The 17,171-nt window shown below is 34.6% G+C and overlaps 1 protein-coding gene across 3 annotated transcripts in view; it reads left to right on the top strand.

Annotated features, from left to right (window-relative positions):
- Nucleotides 1-6,154: 6,154 nt before the first annotated feature.
- LOC136034128 (importin-4-like) overlaps nt 6,155-17,171 on the top strand; it is a 113,382-nt gene continuing 102,365 nt past the window's right edge. Inside the window, exon 1 of one of the 3 annotated variants that reach the window (XM_065715289.1) lies at nt 6,155-6,208. Coding sequence is in view for 1 of the 3 variants with exons in the window: in XM_065715288.1 (XP_065571360.1) it covers nt 10,047-10,116 (70 nt within the window). In the remaining 2 variants the exon portion in view is untranslated. Of the gene's footprint in view, nt 6,227-10,043; nt 10,117-17,171 lie in introns of those variants that run through there. The other 2 variants (XM_065715290.1, XM_065715288.1) reach the window with 2 other exon arrangements.

The raw sequence follows: 17,171 nt of genomic DNA, 5'->3' as shown, positions 1-17,171 counted from the left end.
CGAGCTAAACGCCACAATCATGGCACTAGATTTCCTCATGGTTAATGAATATATGAAAGTTAATATTAAAAATATTATAATATATTCTGATTCTTTGTCAAGCCTAGAGCTTCTTTCGTCAGCTTCTCAAAATAAGATGGATATTGACACATTTCTTTGTCTTAGGTTTATTGATATTTTTGCTTCAAACGGTATTTTAACTCATATACAGTATATTCCAAGCCACTCAGGTATAATAGGTAACCATAAGGCAGATGAAATAGCCAAAAATGCTTTAAATATTGACCAGCCAAGTGGGAGACCAATCCCCATTAGAGATATTTACCGCTGGAGATTTACAGAGGTATTGATAATTAATAAGAATCCTACCCCATCACCTTTCTCAAGTAAGCACCTTTCCAAGATTTATCATAGGATTCGGTCAGGTTCAAATGGGCTAAATTTTCAGGCATTTTCATATCAGATTCCTAATTCAAGTGGCGAAGTTCCCTCGTCCCCCCTTTGCAGGTCATGTAATCTTAAGAATGAAACAATAGATCACTGCCTATTTGAATGTAATATGCTGACGTCTGCACAGTATACCCTGCGACGTAAAATGGTAGAATGCTTCAAACACCACAAAATTCCACTAACAGCCAAGAGTCTTGCTGACCATACTCTCCCGCAGAGCACAGAGATCAATATATACTCTCTTATAATTCAACTGCTGGTATCAAAAGATATACTTCATGAAATCTGAGCAGATACAAATCATACAAGACAAACCAGCTCCATAGCTCTGTCGATCTCACAGAGTGAGCCAAAAGGAAAAGGGCTAAATAGTATCAACTGAAAAGCCCGTCTGCTGAATAAGAAGAAGAACAGCAACAGCAACGCTTTAAGAAATTTTTATAATAAAATTTCTTGTGATATACACCTAGATTTATCAGCTGTCAATTGAACCAATCTTATACCAAACCATCTTATTGGACAACACTGTAGTGTTTTTTTTTGTTGATGGTGAAGTCCTCCCTTTGAAAGAGTGGCAGACAGTCTGGTTTTATAATATCAATTTTTCTCTTGTTATTTTTGATTGTATTAAAGCTTATTCCAATAGGCAATGCATAGAACACCACCCAAAAAAATCCCCCCGGACCATACCCCAAGTACCACTGAAAAAATTCAACCCCTTGGCTGGTCAAGTCAACTTTCTCAAAGCTCACATGAGGGGTCATTGAATAATACAATGGTGGAAGTTGGAGCGTATGTCACAATACAGGATGATACTGAAAATAAATTTCAAGAGGTCCTATCAAGAAACTCAAAAAAAAGGAAAAAAATTTCCCCAATCAAAAATAATACCCCTCCTCAAGATCCAACATCCCCCTCACAAAACCTTGGAATATACTTAAAAATCACTCCAGATACCCCCTTTGAGATAAAAAAGATAGCTCTCTTGAGGGTTGCAATCTTCAAAGTGTTAAAATCAATGTTTTCATTAAACATTAACCGTGATGGATCTCTGCTAATAGCCCTTCAAGATTCTAAATCAGCAGATATATTACAGAATTCAAAATCTCTTCTTAACATATCAATAAAATCTGTTCTCTGGACCCCAAACCAAAACCCAACTAAAATAGTACTATATAATATCCCTCCAGAAATTCCTATTCAGGATCTAAGAGAAGGACTCTCTGACAGAACTGGTAACCCAATCTCAGTAGCTGATGTAACCCAATTGGGTAAGCCAGATGCCAATGGCCAAAAGTTAAGCAAGTCTTTCTTATTCACACTAAGAGAAGAAAATAATAACCAGGATCAGATATTCCTCTTTTGACAAAAGAAACCCCACAAGCCCTACAAGCCAAAACCTATCCAATACCAAAAATGTCTAAAACTAGGACACACAAAAAATACATGCAGTGAAACATTACATGAATGCAATTCTTGTAAAAACTCCCACCCCACTGGAATGACAAATTGTAAAAACAATCAGCCAAAATGTATCAACTGCAATGATCCCCATGATTCTACTAATAAAACTTTATGCCCTGTATATAAAAAACGAGCACCAACACTCCAAATAGCAACAGAAAGAAACATACCTTACCCTTTTGCAGCAATGGAAGCAAATGCAGCTCAATCACACCTGACCAAAAACTCTATGAAACCACCCAACCCTCTCACCCACAGACCAACCGTTCCTTTAAAAGCATCAAGCACCCCCAATAAGACTCCTTCCTCAAAGCAACCAAGCTCACATTCCTATAAGAGAGATTCACCTTGGACAAACTTTCTTGCCTCTACAAGTAATGATAGAAGATCAGAATGGTCACCTCTCCCAAGTAGAAATGAATCAGAAGTATTAACGGGAATTAATCAAATTATCAACAAAAAGACAGATGAAAGTACAAATGAATTAACACCTAAAATGTGCCTATTTATACTAAATTCTAATGCAGTACAGTCAATGAACCTAAAACAACCACAAAAAGCAAAAATAATAAGCGAATTGGCAAAATTGTACCTACCCAATCACATGCATATCCAAGCAAAAAAAGATCTTGCTCTGCTCCTAGCAAAGCTAAAGATTGATACACAGCAAAATGAAAATTAAAACAACAAAGCAGCATATTTCAATACTTCAATGGAATGTAAGATCACTTTCAGAAAATAAGTTAAATGAACTTTTATTTTTTATGAATAATAATTCCATTGATATTGCTTGCCTTCAAGAAACCCATTTGACTAATAACCAACAAACAAAGTTTCCAGGATATACTATCCTGAGAAAGAATAGGTCTTCGCAGAGAAAAGGAGGTGGCGTAGCTATAATTTTAAATAACAATATTAAATTTTGTGGTATTAATTTCCCAGATATTTCAAATGATGTTGATGTTATTGGTATCAATGTCTGGATAAATAATACAAAAACATACATGTTAAGTCTTTATAACCCTAATGGCCAGACTACAGATGCCATGGACTTCTTCAATTTTATTACTAATTTTAATATGCTGAAAAACATAATCATCTGCGGGGATTTTAATGCCCACAGTCTTCTGTGGGGGGATAAGCCAGCAAATAAATCTGGTAAACTTATTGAAAGATTGATTTCAAATAATGCCGATTTAGCAATTGCTACCCCTCCTAATCTAAATAAATATTTTAACCCCAAAAGTGGCAAATTCTCAACTATCGACTTACAAATCACCTAGGAAAACCATCCCTAAACACACCCCTAAGGCATGGTGGACAAAAGATTGCCAAATTATGTGGAGAATAAAAAATGCAACTGGGAGAGCATACCTAAAAAAACCATCCCCTGTCACATATTTAAGTAAATTTCAAGCAGAGGCTAACCTCAAGAGAACAATAACTAATGCTAAATATAATTATTGGAATAATTTTGCAAATAATCTTTCCAGAGAAACATCTGAGCCAAGAATACATAGACTTATAGGCAAAATATGTGGGAAAAAACATCCCCCAACCCTCTTATGTATGAACTAATACATAAGAATTCCCACTATTATGATGACATTGATAAGACACAATTATTTGCCTCCCTTTTCTCAAAAAAGCTAACATCAAAAAACGAAAATATCACCATCAAAATCATGACAAATCCTATTTACCAGCCCCGACCAGGTTCAGAGTATATAAGCCATCCCTTCTCAATACATGAATTGAATAATGCATCACAGCATATCAAGGCCAATGCTACAAGTAACTATGATAATATACACCCTATATGGATAAAGAATCATACCCCTTTGTACAAACAGGAGCTCCTTAATTGCTATAACCATGCATGGGCTACATCCACATTCCCTAAATAACTGGAAATATTCATCTCTCATACCAATTTTAAAGAAAAACAAACCTAAACATGACCCTGGGTCATATAGACCCATAATGATTACCCCAGTGCTGGTAAAATTAATGGAGAAAATGATTTACCATCGGCTGCTGTGGTTTGTTGAGAAGAATAATCTGATACCTCCTACTCAAACTGGCTTCAGGAAACACCACTCATCAGCAGATGCTTTCATAGTGTTAACAAATGCAATAAATGAATCCCTATCAAAAAATAATGTCTTAACTGCTGCATTCCTAGATTTTGAAGGAGCATATGATAATGTTGACCACCAGATTCTCTTAGTTAAACTTACAAACCTTGGACTACCCCCCAAACTTGTATCCTTCATAGAAAACCGAAGTTTCATTGTTTGTGTAGGTTCAGCCTCTTCACCCAAAACTTCAATAACCAGAGGCCTTCCAAAGGGTGCCGTCCTGAGCTGCCTCCTATTTTCACTATTTCTGTGGGACATGAACCTCCCAATTACCAATCTACAGTACGCTGACGATCTGGTATTATGAGCAACTGGCAATACCTTCGAGATTGCGCATTCAAAGTTGCAAAATGCACTTTTCCAATTTGAAAAGTTCTCCCAAAAGTCTATTTTACCTACTGCACCCACAAAGTCAAAATTATCCAATTCCACCATAAGCGAAATCATTATAATGCAAGGCTAACATTTAACGGAATACTTATCCCAGAGGACAATCAAATTAATTATCTAGGGCTCATACTTGACCAAAAACTAAACTTCGACCTCCACATCACAAACACAATAAAAAAGTGCTATAGAAAAATAAGAATAATTAAAAGGTTACTAGCCTACCTTGGGGCTGTAATGAGAAAACACTACTCCAATTTTATAAATCATATATAAGACCCCTTATTGACTATGGCCTCATAGTTTATGATGCTTGTGCTAAGATCCGCATGCAAAAAATCGAAACGACGCAAAATGATATAATTCGTCTTATATTTGGTCTTAGGAAACCAACAAAAACTAAGTTTCTGCTTACTGAGAGCGGACTATCACCAATAAAAGAAAGAAGAAGATCTCTACTAATTAATTACCTTACAAAAATTGAAGCCAATGATTCTCATACCCTGCATAACTGGTTAAGAAATCCATCTGTGTTTAGAGGGGTTGCAAATGAATATGCAAATATCCAGAAGAAGTTCCCAGTGCCAGTAAAATCTATTGCACCCACATTCCCCCAAACCCCCCTTGGAGTTGGTCAACTCCCGTAATAAAGACTGACTTCTCAAAGTGGACCAAAGAACTTACCCCCATTTCTTTTATTCAGAAAAAATTTGCCGAGCTAAATATTGTTGCTTGTAAAAATTATTTCCAAATTTTTGTAGATGGGTCCAAAATGAATGAGAAAGTGGCGAGCGGAGCATTCTTCCCAACCCATAATATCGCTTTAGGAGAGAGATTACACGATAATCCATCTGTAATGTCTGCCGAGCTAAATGCCATAATCATGGCATTAGAGTTCCTTTTGGTTCATGAATATATGAGTGTTAATATTAAAAATATTATAATATATTCTGAATCTTTGTCAAGCCTTGAGCTTCTTTCGTCAGCTTCTCAAAATAAAATAGAAATTGACACATTTCTTTGTCTTAGAATTATTGATATTGTTGCTTCAAAAGGTACTTTAACTCATCTCCAATATATTCCAAGCCACTCGGGTATAATAGGTAACCATAAGGCAGATGAAATAGCAAAAAATGCTTTAAATATTGACCAGCCAAGTGGGAGACCAATCCCCATTAGAGATATTTACCGCTGCAGACTTACAGAGGTACTGATAAATAATAAAAATCCTACCCTATCACCTTTCTCAAGTAAGCACCTTTCCAAGATTTATCATAGAATTCGGTCAGGTTCAAATGGGCTAAATTTTCAGGCATTTTCATATCAGATCCCTAATTCATGTGGCGAAGTTCCCTCGACCCCCCTTTGCAGGTCATGTAATCTTAAGAATGAAACAATAGATCACTGCCTATTTGAATGTAATATGCTGACGTCTGCACAGTATACCCTGCGATGTAAAATGTTAGAATGCTTCAAACACCACAAAATTCCACTAACAACCGAGAGTCTTGCTGACACTACTCTTTCGCAGAGCACATAGATCAATATATACTCTCTTATAATTCAACTGCTCGTATCAAAAGATATACTTCAAGAAATCTGAGCAGATATAAATCATATAAAACAAACCAGCTCCATAGCTCTGTCAATCTCACAGAGTGGGCCAAAAGGAAAAGGGCTAAATAGTATCGACTGAAAAGCCCGTCTGTGGAATAAGAAGAAGAAGAAGAACAAAAAATAAATTAGGATTTACAGGTAGGAAAAAGGTAGGAAGGAATTAATTAGTTTGAAACTTTTTTGTAAAAATAACAGGTGAAAGGGCTTTCTCGGAAGGTATCTGTTTTCAGGTCCTTGATATGTACATGATGTTCCATAATTGACATACATACAAGGTGAACATAAGGTAAAATTCTAGTTTAGCGACTTTTGGCTATCTTCACACATTTTTTTTTTTTAGGTCAGGACCCTTGGTAAAATTCTAGTTAATTGACTTCTTGCTATCTTGGAAAGGGTTTAGGTTAGGAAAATGAAACTTTCAGGGATGAATCTACAGACTAAAGTATGTCCTGGGAAGGTGTTTTGAAGCAACTACCTCCACTCCTTCTCCCTCTAGAGGGCCCTGACCTTTGATGACCTTTAAAAATATGTGTGTTATAAAAGTGGGTAAAATTCTAGTCCATTGACTTCTTGCTATCTTGGAAAGTTGTTGGGCTAGTGAATTGAAACTTTCAGGGATGTGTCTACAGTGAAACCTCTACAAAAGTGAAACCTTGCAAAATAGATCTTCTGCTTATTTGAAGTACAACAAAATTGTTTTCAGCTTCATAACTTGGCTTAATTCCATTTTAGGCTATAAGGTTTTAAAGATATGCAAATACATTTCCTAAATTTTGAAAAAAAACATTGATATAGCTCAAAATTCTACTCAAATAGCAGGAATTGCATTTTCAGAACTAAAGGCAGAGAAAACACAACTAGTAACTGAAAATTAAGGTAAAATGTTGTTTTGTCAAAATTTCAATAGGTCAGGGCCCTCTAGAGGGAGAAGGAGTGGAGGTAGGTACTTCAAAATACCTTCCTGGGACATACTTCAGCCTGTAGACTCATCCCTGAAAGTTTCATTTTCCTAACCTAAACCCTTTCTGAGATAGGTAGAAGTCAATTATCTAGAATTTTACTGGACCCTCTAGAGGGAGAGGGATTTGAGGTAGGTAATTCAAAATAGGGTAAAATTCCAGTTAATTGACTTCTTGCTATCTCAGAAAGGGTTCAGGTTAGGAAAATGAAACTTTCAGGGATGAATCTACAGACCAAAGTATGTCCCAGGATGGTATTTTGAAGCAACTACCTCCACTCCTACCTCTACAGGGCCCTGACCTTTGATGACCTTTAAAAATATGTGTGTTATAAAAGTGAAACCTTGCAAAATAGATCTTCTGCTTAATTGAAGTATAACAAAATTGTTTTCAGCTTCATAACTTTGCTCAATTCCATTTTATAAGGTTTTAAATATATACAAATACATTTCCTAAATTTTGAAAGAAAACATTGAAATGGCTCAAAATTCTACTCAAATAACAAGAATTGCGTTTTTCAGAACTCAAGGTAGAGAAAAAGCAACTAGTAACTGGAAATTAAGGTAAAAAGTTGTTTTGTCAAAATTTCAATAGGCATGACCTGTAATGTAGGCAAATTTCAGGGCCCTCTAGATGGAAAAGGAGTGGAGGTGGGTACTTTAAAATATCTTCCCAGGACATACTTTAGCCTGTAGACACATCCATGAAAGTTTCATTTTCCTAACCTAAACCCTCTCTGAGATGGCAAGAAGTCAATTAACTAGAATTTTACCCAAAATACCTTCCAGGGATAAACTTTAGCCTTTAAACCCATCCCTGAAAGTTTCATTTTCCTATCCTAACCCCTTTCTGAGATAGCCAAATGTTGCTAAACTAGAATTTTACCAAGGTAGGTTTTACAAAATACCTTCCCAGGACATACTTTAGCCTTTAGAACCATCCCTTAAAGATTCATTTTCCTAACCTAACCTCTTTCCAAGATAGCCAAAAGTCACTTAACTACAATTTTACTGAACATAATAGCCTGCTTAATTCCTTTTTTTATGCTCTCCATATGTAACCTAGGTTAACCTAATTATTAATTGCCTGCAAATGCATCCCTTCCTCCCTGATAGTTCCCATTCAGGTAATTTAGGAGTGGTCCATTTTACTGACCTACAAATAAGGTGACCATACCACTTGGAGCTTTTTATATAGGCCTACTGTTTGTGAATAGCCTAATTGTCACTTTGGCAAAATAGTTTTATCACAAGCTGTCTAAACTGTAAACTATGCTGCAAAGCAGCAAAGTTTCCATGCTATAGGCTAGCATTTACAAATGCTAATTCTAGAAGTGCATTCATTTCTGGTTGACCCTCTTCCTCCATGGGGCAAACTAAAAATGCAAAAAGTGGGTTTGCTTACAGGTTGTTACCTATAAAGCAAAGCATATCAATCCATAAGCCCTGCTGCCTGCAGGGCTAATGTACTAATATGCTTTGCTCTACAAGTATTACCTATAAGTGAAATTAGATGTTTGTCTTGTTTAGAAACAGCTGGCTAGTTTAAACTTGAAAGTGAAAGTGAACAATCTTGGATATTAGCATTAATGGATGCATGAGTTTTTTAATTATCTTTCAACTTCCTACTATACAGAAATTACCAGTGATAACTGAAATTAGTATTTAAAATATAATTTCATTCATATTGTACAACCCCAACTTTTCCCTTGGCTTCAAAACCCTGCCCACTTTATTTATTTTTAGTTTGCTCCATGGAGAAGGAAGGTCAACCAGAAATGGATACACTTCTAGAATTTGCATTTCTAAGTGCTACAGAATAGTAATGATCTTTTTAGACAGCTTGTGATGAAACTAAAGAATTACCAGGGTTAAGATAGGAAAACAGGTAAATTTCTTGTTGTTCACATTATTGACCTACAATTAAAGTGAACATACCACCCAATGTCTTTTTTTATACTGTTTATGAACATAATAATTGCTTCTATTTACCAGTTCAAATTTAAGCACTTTTTGAGCTCTTGAAAATGACCAACAGGCTTAAAACATTGGTTTCTAATTTAGGCTACTGTTTTATTGTAGCCTAAATCTATTTTTCAATGTTATATAATCCACAACTCCTGATTTTCCACAATTAAGTTAGATAGATACATTTTACAATATTATGCTGCTTTCTTCTTCCTTGATTCTGGATGTTCAATTACAGTAGACTAGGCTATGTATTTTCAACAAGATTTCTAAAAAATGAAAGCTGATAGAAGATGGTGTAGATAAATATCCCAGTAGGTTCTAATCCAATGCCATATTCAAATTTAAAGATATTCAAATTCTAGGGCTGTAAAGGTTGTAAAGTTGTTTGAGGCTGCAATTAAATATTTGCATAAGGATGATGTCAGCATTGATTTTTAACTTGGGATTAGCTCAATAACAGGTGTAGACTTGAGGTCAATGTGTAAGGAGGTGCTTGGGCATGGGGTAGGACACCAGGAGCTAATAGGGAGTGAGGATGTTTGTGTCTAAATAGACAAAAGTGTTTTGGTCCAATGTAAATATATTAGGTTGAGGTCTCTCAGCCAGGTTTGAGTATTTAGAGGAGTTGAGAGGGTAAGCAAGAGAAAGTTTATAATTTCTCTCTTAGATGGTGGTGAGAAAGGACAAAGAAACTCTAATCCATCTCATTCATAAGCCCAGGTTCAACAATTATGAGCAACTGCGGGGTAGCATACTCTAGTTTATCAGAACTTGGCTTTACTCATCACTAGATAAATCACTCCAACAATAAGGATATGACCATCCACACACATTGTGTTGAGAGGCTATGGTGCTCTCTGAAGAAAATTGCAAATGGTTGGGGATGAGGAGTCTATACTTGAGGGAGTGCATTGCTAGATTTCTCTTCTTTGAAACCTATGAGCCAGAAGAGCACCTGAATTATTTTTTAATTGAAGCTAAAAAGCTTTACCCCCCTGGGTCAGAGCCATCACCCTCTAGAGTAGTAGAGGCTGAAGCCAACCAAGGAGCATACTCTGATGAGGATTCAGATGAAGGGGATATCTGGCTGGTTTCAGTTTCTGAGATTGTTTAACTGTAATAATAAAGGTATCTATCTTTTTTCACTTTTAAAATTATTGTTTTGTTTATTTTTTTTTCAGGTTTTCCTGTTTTCATAAAAAAGTCTCAACATTTTTCATGTTTTTCTGCATTAACTATTGTAATGTTGATTGGGACTAAGAAAACATAATATATTATTTTGTAAAAAAAAACAACAATACCTTAATAGAATGTTCAGCATCAAGGAAGAAGAAAACAGCATAATATTTGAAAACTTATTTATCCAACCTAATTGTAGAAAATCAGTGCTTGTGGATTATACATAATTAAAAAATGGATTTATAATGAAACAGTAAGTTTAAAACCATTATTTTAAGCCTTTTTTATGCCCCAAAACTGGAAGTATTTTGGTCATTTTCAAGAGTTCAAAAAGGGCTTAAATTTGAATTTGCAATAGAAGTGATCATTATATTTTTAAAGAGAATAAAAAAAGGCACCAAGCGGTATGTTCACTTTATTTGTAAGTCAATAATATGAACAACAAAAAATTTACTGGAAAATAAAACTTTCAGTAATGAATCCACAGCCAAAAACATACTCTGGGAAGGTATTGCTAAGCTTCTATGTTAACCCTATCCTTATTTTTAAGTCTTAGAACTTTGCCTACTTAACATGTTGGTTCTGATTGAAATTTCACAAAACAAATTCAATCTTAATTTTTAGTTATCACTTTCTTTTTCTCTGGTTTTAGTTTTGAAAATGCGTTTCCTGTTACAACAAGTAGAATTTCAAGCCATATTGATTAACTTTTGAAAATTTAGGAAATGTATTTGCAGATCTTTAGACCTCATAAATTGAGAATGAGCAAAATTGTGAAGCTGAAAACAGTTTTGTTGTACTTCCTTTAAGCAGGAAGTTTAATTTTTTCTAATCTAACCCCTTTCCAATATAGCAAAAACAAAAAGCAAAACTAGAATTTTACCATCACTTTAGTAGAAAACTCATTTTGACAAAACAAATTTTATCTTAATATTTAGTTATCATTTTCTTTTTCTCTGGTTTTAGTTCTGGAAATGCATTTCCTGTTACAACAAGTAGAATTTGAAGCCATACTAATTAGCTTTTCAAAATTTAGGAAATGTATTTGCAGGTCTTTAGACCTCTTAAATTGAGAATGAGAAAAATTGTGAAGCTGAAAACAGTTTTGTTGTTCTTCATTTGAGCAGAAGATCTATTTTGCAAAGTTTTAATTACATAACATAATGATTTTTAAATGTCACTGTCCTTTAGGGAGAGAAGGAGTGGAGGCAGGTACTTCAAAATATCCTTCCAGGGCATAATTTAGTCTGTAGACACATTCCTGAAAGTTGAATGTATAGTTGAAAGCTGAAAGTATAGCAAAAAGTAGCTAAACTAGAATTTTACCATCATTTTACATGAAAATTCAGTTTTAAGCCCTTTACATACCATCAAAGATGATACCTTTTCCTCTTATTTTTGGCAATTTTTCCTTCATTATATATGTAAAAAGGCTTTAGTTAACACATTTCAACTGCAGCTTCACCATACTCCCTCCTTCATATGCAAATATAGCCTGTAGCCCCAATTATATACTTCCTGAGTGTTTGTTGGGTCTCAATTTTATGACAGTCAATTCAGTATATGCCTAAACCAGTTTAAACAAGAATGATGCTAATAACTATATAAGCAGTAGGATTTCTAAAATAAGATAAAAAAAAATCTTTGAGGGTTTGCAAAGGGCTTAAAATTGAATTTCCAAGTAACGTAATTAAATATTTGGAAATAGCATAGAACAATTTTTGGAGTGGTGTATTTACCTTATTCACAGGACAATAATATGAACTGCACCAAATTTATCACTATATATAGCCTATTCATAATAACATAGCCTGTTTCTCCAATACTTCAGTCTGTTCATAAGATATGTTATAGCTGAAATTTGTTTCTGTGTATTTCAACATTTACCTTAATTTGCCCTTTGATGTTGTTAAGGTCCATGCTGGATCTCTTGAGCTCTATGTTGATGATTAATTGGGGAATCTCAGTCACATATCAATGGTGTGTTGTTCTATTCTGCATTAAATTTTGGTTTGAATGTTTGTATAGTTAGAAAGGCCATAGTTAGGTTGGCCAAGATATCCATGGGCCAGCATCATGTCACTGCAATGGTGTTAAAATGCTATAGTTGGCATTTTGGGTTTTTCAATCCATTTACTGTATAGCAGATTTCAGAGAGCAGTTATATATCTAGCTGAATGTCTCTGAACTCCTTCAATCAATGTTGTATCATACTTGTGTAGGTAAGAAGAACACCAAAGGATAAAAATTGGTACCTTAATAGTTTGGTACTATTAAGCAACATCCTAGTGTTGTATTCTTAATAAGACTAAAGTAGTACGACACCATTAGATTCCTTATTTCATGCTCTTCCAACATCATATTGGTGTTTTTTGATAACGCACTCCCTCCCTGGTTGCCATATGATATGTACATATATTAAAAGAAAAGATGATACAATTAAATTCTTACTTTATAATATGAAACAGGTTTCTATTGATCAGATTATTGTTTTTTCTTACATTATTATCCAGATTATTTTTTAGCTAATATTTTATCTAATAATTCTATTGGAACCACTTACGGAAAACTGGATTTGATCAAGCCAAGACTGGAGCAACCTATTATATGATGCACGACAAGATGAAAAACCAGGAAGAAATATATCCATTTGGGCTATATATGGGGCCATGAAGGGTGTACTGTCATAGACAAAAACATGATATTCGATAGAAGCATGAAAAAAGGGGTCTAATGGTAGTGTTTCATTTTATTTAGATGATTCCTTCAGAGGAGTCCCTAATCTAGAACAATACCCAAAAATTAATTCAAACAATCAAAATCACCAAAGTTTTCAGTACCATTTGAAAATTATAGCTCTCCCTAAAGGAGACACAATAATAGACTAAAAAATAACAGCTTCATTTGAATATATATAATCAACAGTCTTTTCCATTAGGGGTTTGACCAGGTACTCTTTATACTTATTGAGTTACATCATTAGATACATGATTTTCCAAGCTATTTGGTTAATTGGTGTTTATAATTTGTCAAGTATGCTCCAGAAATTATTCTTGGGTTTTTTGTTAGCCTATAATAGGCTACCAATGACTGTGGTGTTGTTGTGTTGCATACACAGTTATGAATGTGGTGACAAAATAGTATGCTAAATTGTTTGATGGCCCTGTCTGTATAGAATTTGTTTCTCAAACCCTGGGACCTGTTTATGATTCAATATTTTGATTTGCAGATCTTTTTTTTTTGTTTCATTGTATGTAGGCAGTGAGCCAAGCACCTGCCTCAATTCTTATGAAGTATTTTGCCTTGATTCTAAGTCACTGAATTAGTGACAGCTGAGAAGTTATTCCATTCTATTCATTTTTTCCATTCCATACTTATTTATTTAAATGCAAAAAAACTACAAAATATGATATTTCTGCCACGAAAGCATAAAATGAGTGCTTGGCTAGGGCAGGGAAATAACTAATCAGACAAGGATATAATTTGTTAGTATTTTAGTATGTCCAACTAGGCCAGACGAAAATATATCAGCCCAGTCAAAGGCCGTGATAAATATGCAGCATGTACTACTTAATTGAATGAGGAGTCTTCAGCCATTGAGTGTGACATTTGTGAAAAATGAATCTTTGGCAAATATAAACTGTTAAGCAAAGCGATGCTGTCACTTACAAGTACATGTTCCTGCCCAGCCTGTACAGTTATCCCTTCTCCTTTCCCTAGTAGTGAGTAGGCTATGATTGCAAAGCTAGCTTTTGCCATGGATAATTCCTTGAAAACTTTCAGGGGAGATCCGAAAAAGGAGTTTGCTACAACTAGTCAATTGTCCCTAGCTCTTTCCCAGCTGAGAACTGACATCAAAAGTGCTATTTCTGCCTAAGTCAGTGCTATTACAAGTAGAATATCACACATAGAAAATTTGCTTCAATCTGTATGCTATGTGTCAACTGTCACCTAGTGGCTTCTACAGTGACTACAGAACTGTATAAAGTTCCTGTAGCCCCCTTGACTGAGAATGATGTTTGTCAGATTGCTCATTATGAGTGTAAGGGCTTCTTTAAAAGATGCTTGAATATTATTGCATACTAGCTGTTGGGGTGGCGCTTCGCGCCACCCCAACACCTAGTTGATGGGGGCGCTTTGCGCTCCCCAAGCCCCCCCGCGCGCGTAAGTCGTTACGTGCCATATTAGTTACGCGCCATTGTAGTTGTGTCCCTGTGTCCCACCTGTGAATGTAGATATATATATATATATATATATATATATATATGTATGTATATATATGTTTTTAACTACGTAAAACTTGCGATTATACAACATTCTTGGCTGCATATAAATAGATTGTCAGGTTTACCAACTCTTGAACATGCAACATATAATTGTCCATGGGAAAAACAATCTGTATTCAGATCTATACCTCATTATTCTAATGATTGCCCTTGAGCTTTGTTGATGGTGATTGCTAATCAAAAAACAATCTGTATTCAGATCTATACCTCATGATTCTAATGATTGCCCTTGAGCTTTGTTGATGGTGATTGCTAATCGACCATTCCCTGTCCCGGTGTCCCGGTCGTCATTTACATCCCCCTGTTTCCCCCGGTGTCCCCGTTGTAGTTCTGTCCCTGTGTCCCGGTCGTCATTTATATTCCCTGTGTCCCGGTCGTCATTTGTATCCCGGTGTCCCGGTCTGTATATACATTCGTTTTTTAGTTTTGTTTTTCTCCTTTATTTTTTTCCTTTTTTTTCTTTTTTAGCTTATTTAGATTTTTAGATTTTTTAGTTTTTTTATTAGTTTTTAGTTTTTTTTCTTTTTAGTTTTTTTGTCCCGGTTGTCATTTATATCCCCCTGTTTCCCCCGGTGTCCCCGTTGTAGTTGTGTCCCTGAGTCCCGGTCGTCATTTATATTCCCTGTGTCCCGGTCGTCATTTGTATCCCGGTTTACCGGTCTGTATATACATTCGTTTTTTAGTTTTGTTTTTCTCCTTTATTTTTTTCCTTTTTTTTCTTTTTTAGTTTATTTAGATTTTTAGATTTTTTAGTTTTTTTATTAGTTTTTAGTTTTTTTTTTCTTTTTAGTTTTTTTGTAGTTTTTACCTTCTTTTTAGTTTTGTTAATTTTTTTTTTTACTTATGTCCTGGTCGTCATTTATACTCCCTGTGTCCCGGTGCTTTGTTGATTGCTAATCGAACATTCCTTTTGTCCTGGTCGCTTTCTCTTTGAGTGTCGTCATTTATTTTAGCTTATTTTTCAGTTTTTTCCTTTTTTTTATTTTTTTTTTATTTTTTATTGTTTTTAGTTTTTTACCTTTTTTTAGTTTTTTTAGTTTTTTTAGTTTTTTAGCTTTTTTACTTTTTTTATTAGTTTTTAGTTTTTTTTTGTAGTTTTTGCCTTTTTTTAGTTTTTTCAGTTTTTTTTTTTAGTTTTTTATTGGTTTTTACCTTTATTTTAGCTTATTTTTCAGTTTTTTCCTTTCTTTTTAGTTTTTTTTAGTTTTTAGTTTTTTTTTGTTTTTTACCTTTTTTTAGTTTTTTTAGTTTTTTTAGTTTTTTAGCTTTTTTATTTTTTTTATTAGTTTTTAGTTTTTTTTGTAGTTTTTGCCTTTTTTTAGTTTTTTTAGTTTTTTAGCTTTTTTATTAGTTTTTAGTTTTTTTTGTAGTTTTTGCCTTTTTTTAGTTTTTTCAGTTTTGACGTCACCTGATCCAGTTTTTTCAGGTGACGTCACCTGACACATCCATCCATCCACAGACAGACAACTTATTTTTATATATATAGATTTTTTTAGTTTTTTAGCTTTTTTATTAGTTTTTAGTTTTTTTTGTAGTTTTTGCCTTTTTTTAGTTTTTTTAGTTTTTTAGCTTTTTTATTTTTTTTATTAGTTTTTAGTTTTTTTGTAGTTTTTGCCTTTTTTTAGTTTTTTCAGTTTTGACGTCACCTGATCCAGTTTTTTCAGGTGACGTCACCTGACACATCCATCCATCCATCCACAGACAACTTATTTTTATATATATAGAAGATAGATAGATGGAATCCCCCCTCCCCCCAGACTGATGATGCTGTTTTCCTGTTTAATTATCTGGCCTCCACCCATGGAGTTGATATTGGTGCCTTCCCAGTAAATGTAAAAAGACTTACAAGTAGCCAATAACCCTCAGGTAGCCACCCCCTTTTCTCCTTTTCTCTATGCCATCAACTGAATTGAAAAAAACAAATCATACAGAATTCTTTTGAAGCAAAAGGTAAAATTTGTTTCTATGGTGACAGTCCTAAGGAAGATCAAACAAAGCACAAAGCTCTAGTTGAGGAGTTGAAAAGCTGAAAAGCTAATGGAGAAGTAGAATTGATAATTTGTAAGGGTGCCATTGTACAAAAGACTTGCCAGCTCGAGCAATCCCCCTGACCACTCAAATGTTCTACTGATGACTGCCTTCTTCTACCCCTGTAAATTGTTTAGGTGGTTATAGTCTTACACCATCTAATCTTGTCTCTCAACTGCCTAGTAGTGTTCATAATAAATCTTTGTCAACCCCTTTTGTCAACCTTTCTTTTGCTTATATTTCTAGTGTTTCTTCTGCATTAACTTGCTCACTTACTGTTTCTCCCTTGTCTTTTCACAGCAAAGTATTCAATAATATTCCTAGTTCTTTGGCTCCTGCTTATACTAGTCTTGCATCCTCTTGGATCCCTACCTCTCAAGGAATGAAGTTCCTTAATTCTAATGTTGATAGTCTCCCTAATAAACTTTCAGGACTTTCGTACAGTGTATTAATGGCAGAGGTGGATGTTGCAGCAATTACAGAAGCTCCATCTAAAAGCACCCTGTCAGTCTTGTCACCTGATGAATTCCGAATCAGTGGTTACCAACTCTTTTCCAACTTGAATTCCCTACTTTGTCACAGAGTAGTGTGTTAGTCTATTCATTTTAATTCTCTTACTACTAATGGAATTGAGTCTATTTCGATAAAAATACACCATCAAACAATACCAATTGTAGTGGGCGTTGTTTA

This window comes from Artemia franciscana, chromosome 12, assembly GCF_032884065.1.
Source record: "Artemia franciscana chromosome 12, ASM3288406v1, whole genome shotgun sequence".
Classification (NCBI taxonomy): domain Eukaryota; kingdom Metazoa; phylum Arthropoda; class Branchiopoda; order Anostraca; family Artemiidae; genus Artemia; species Artemia franciscana.
The sequence above is the reverse complement of the archived record's forward strand: the minus strand, read 5'-3'. Positions and strand labels throughout refer to the sequence as shown.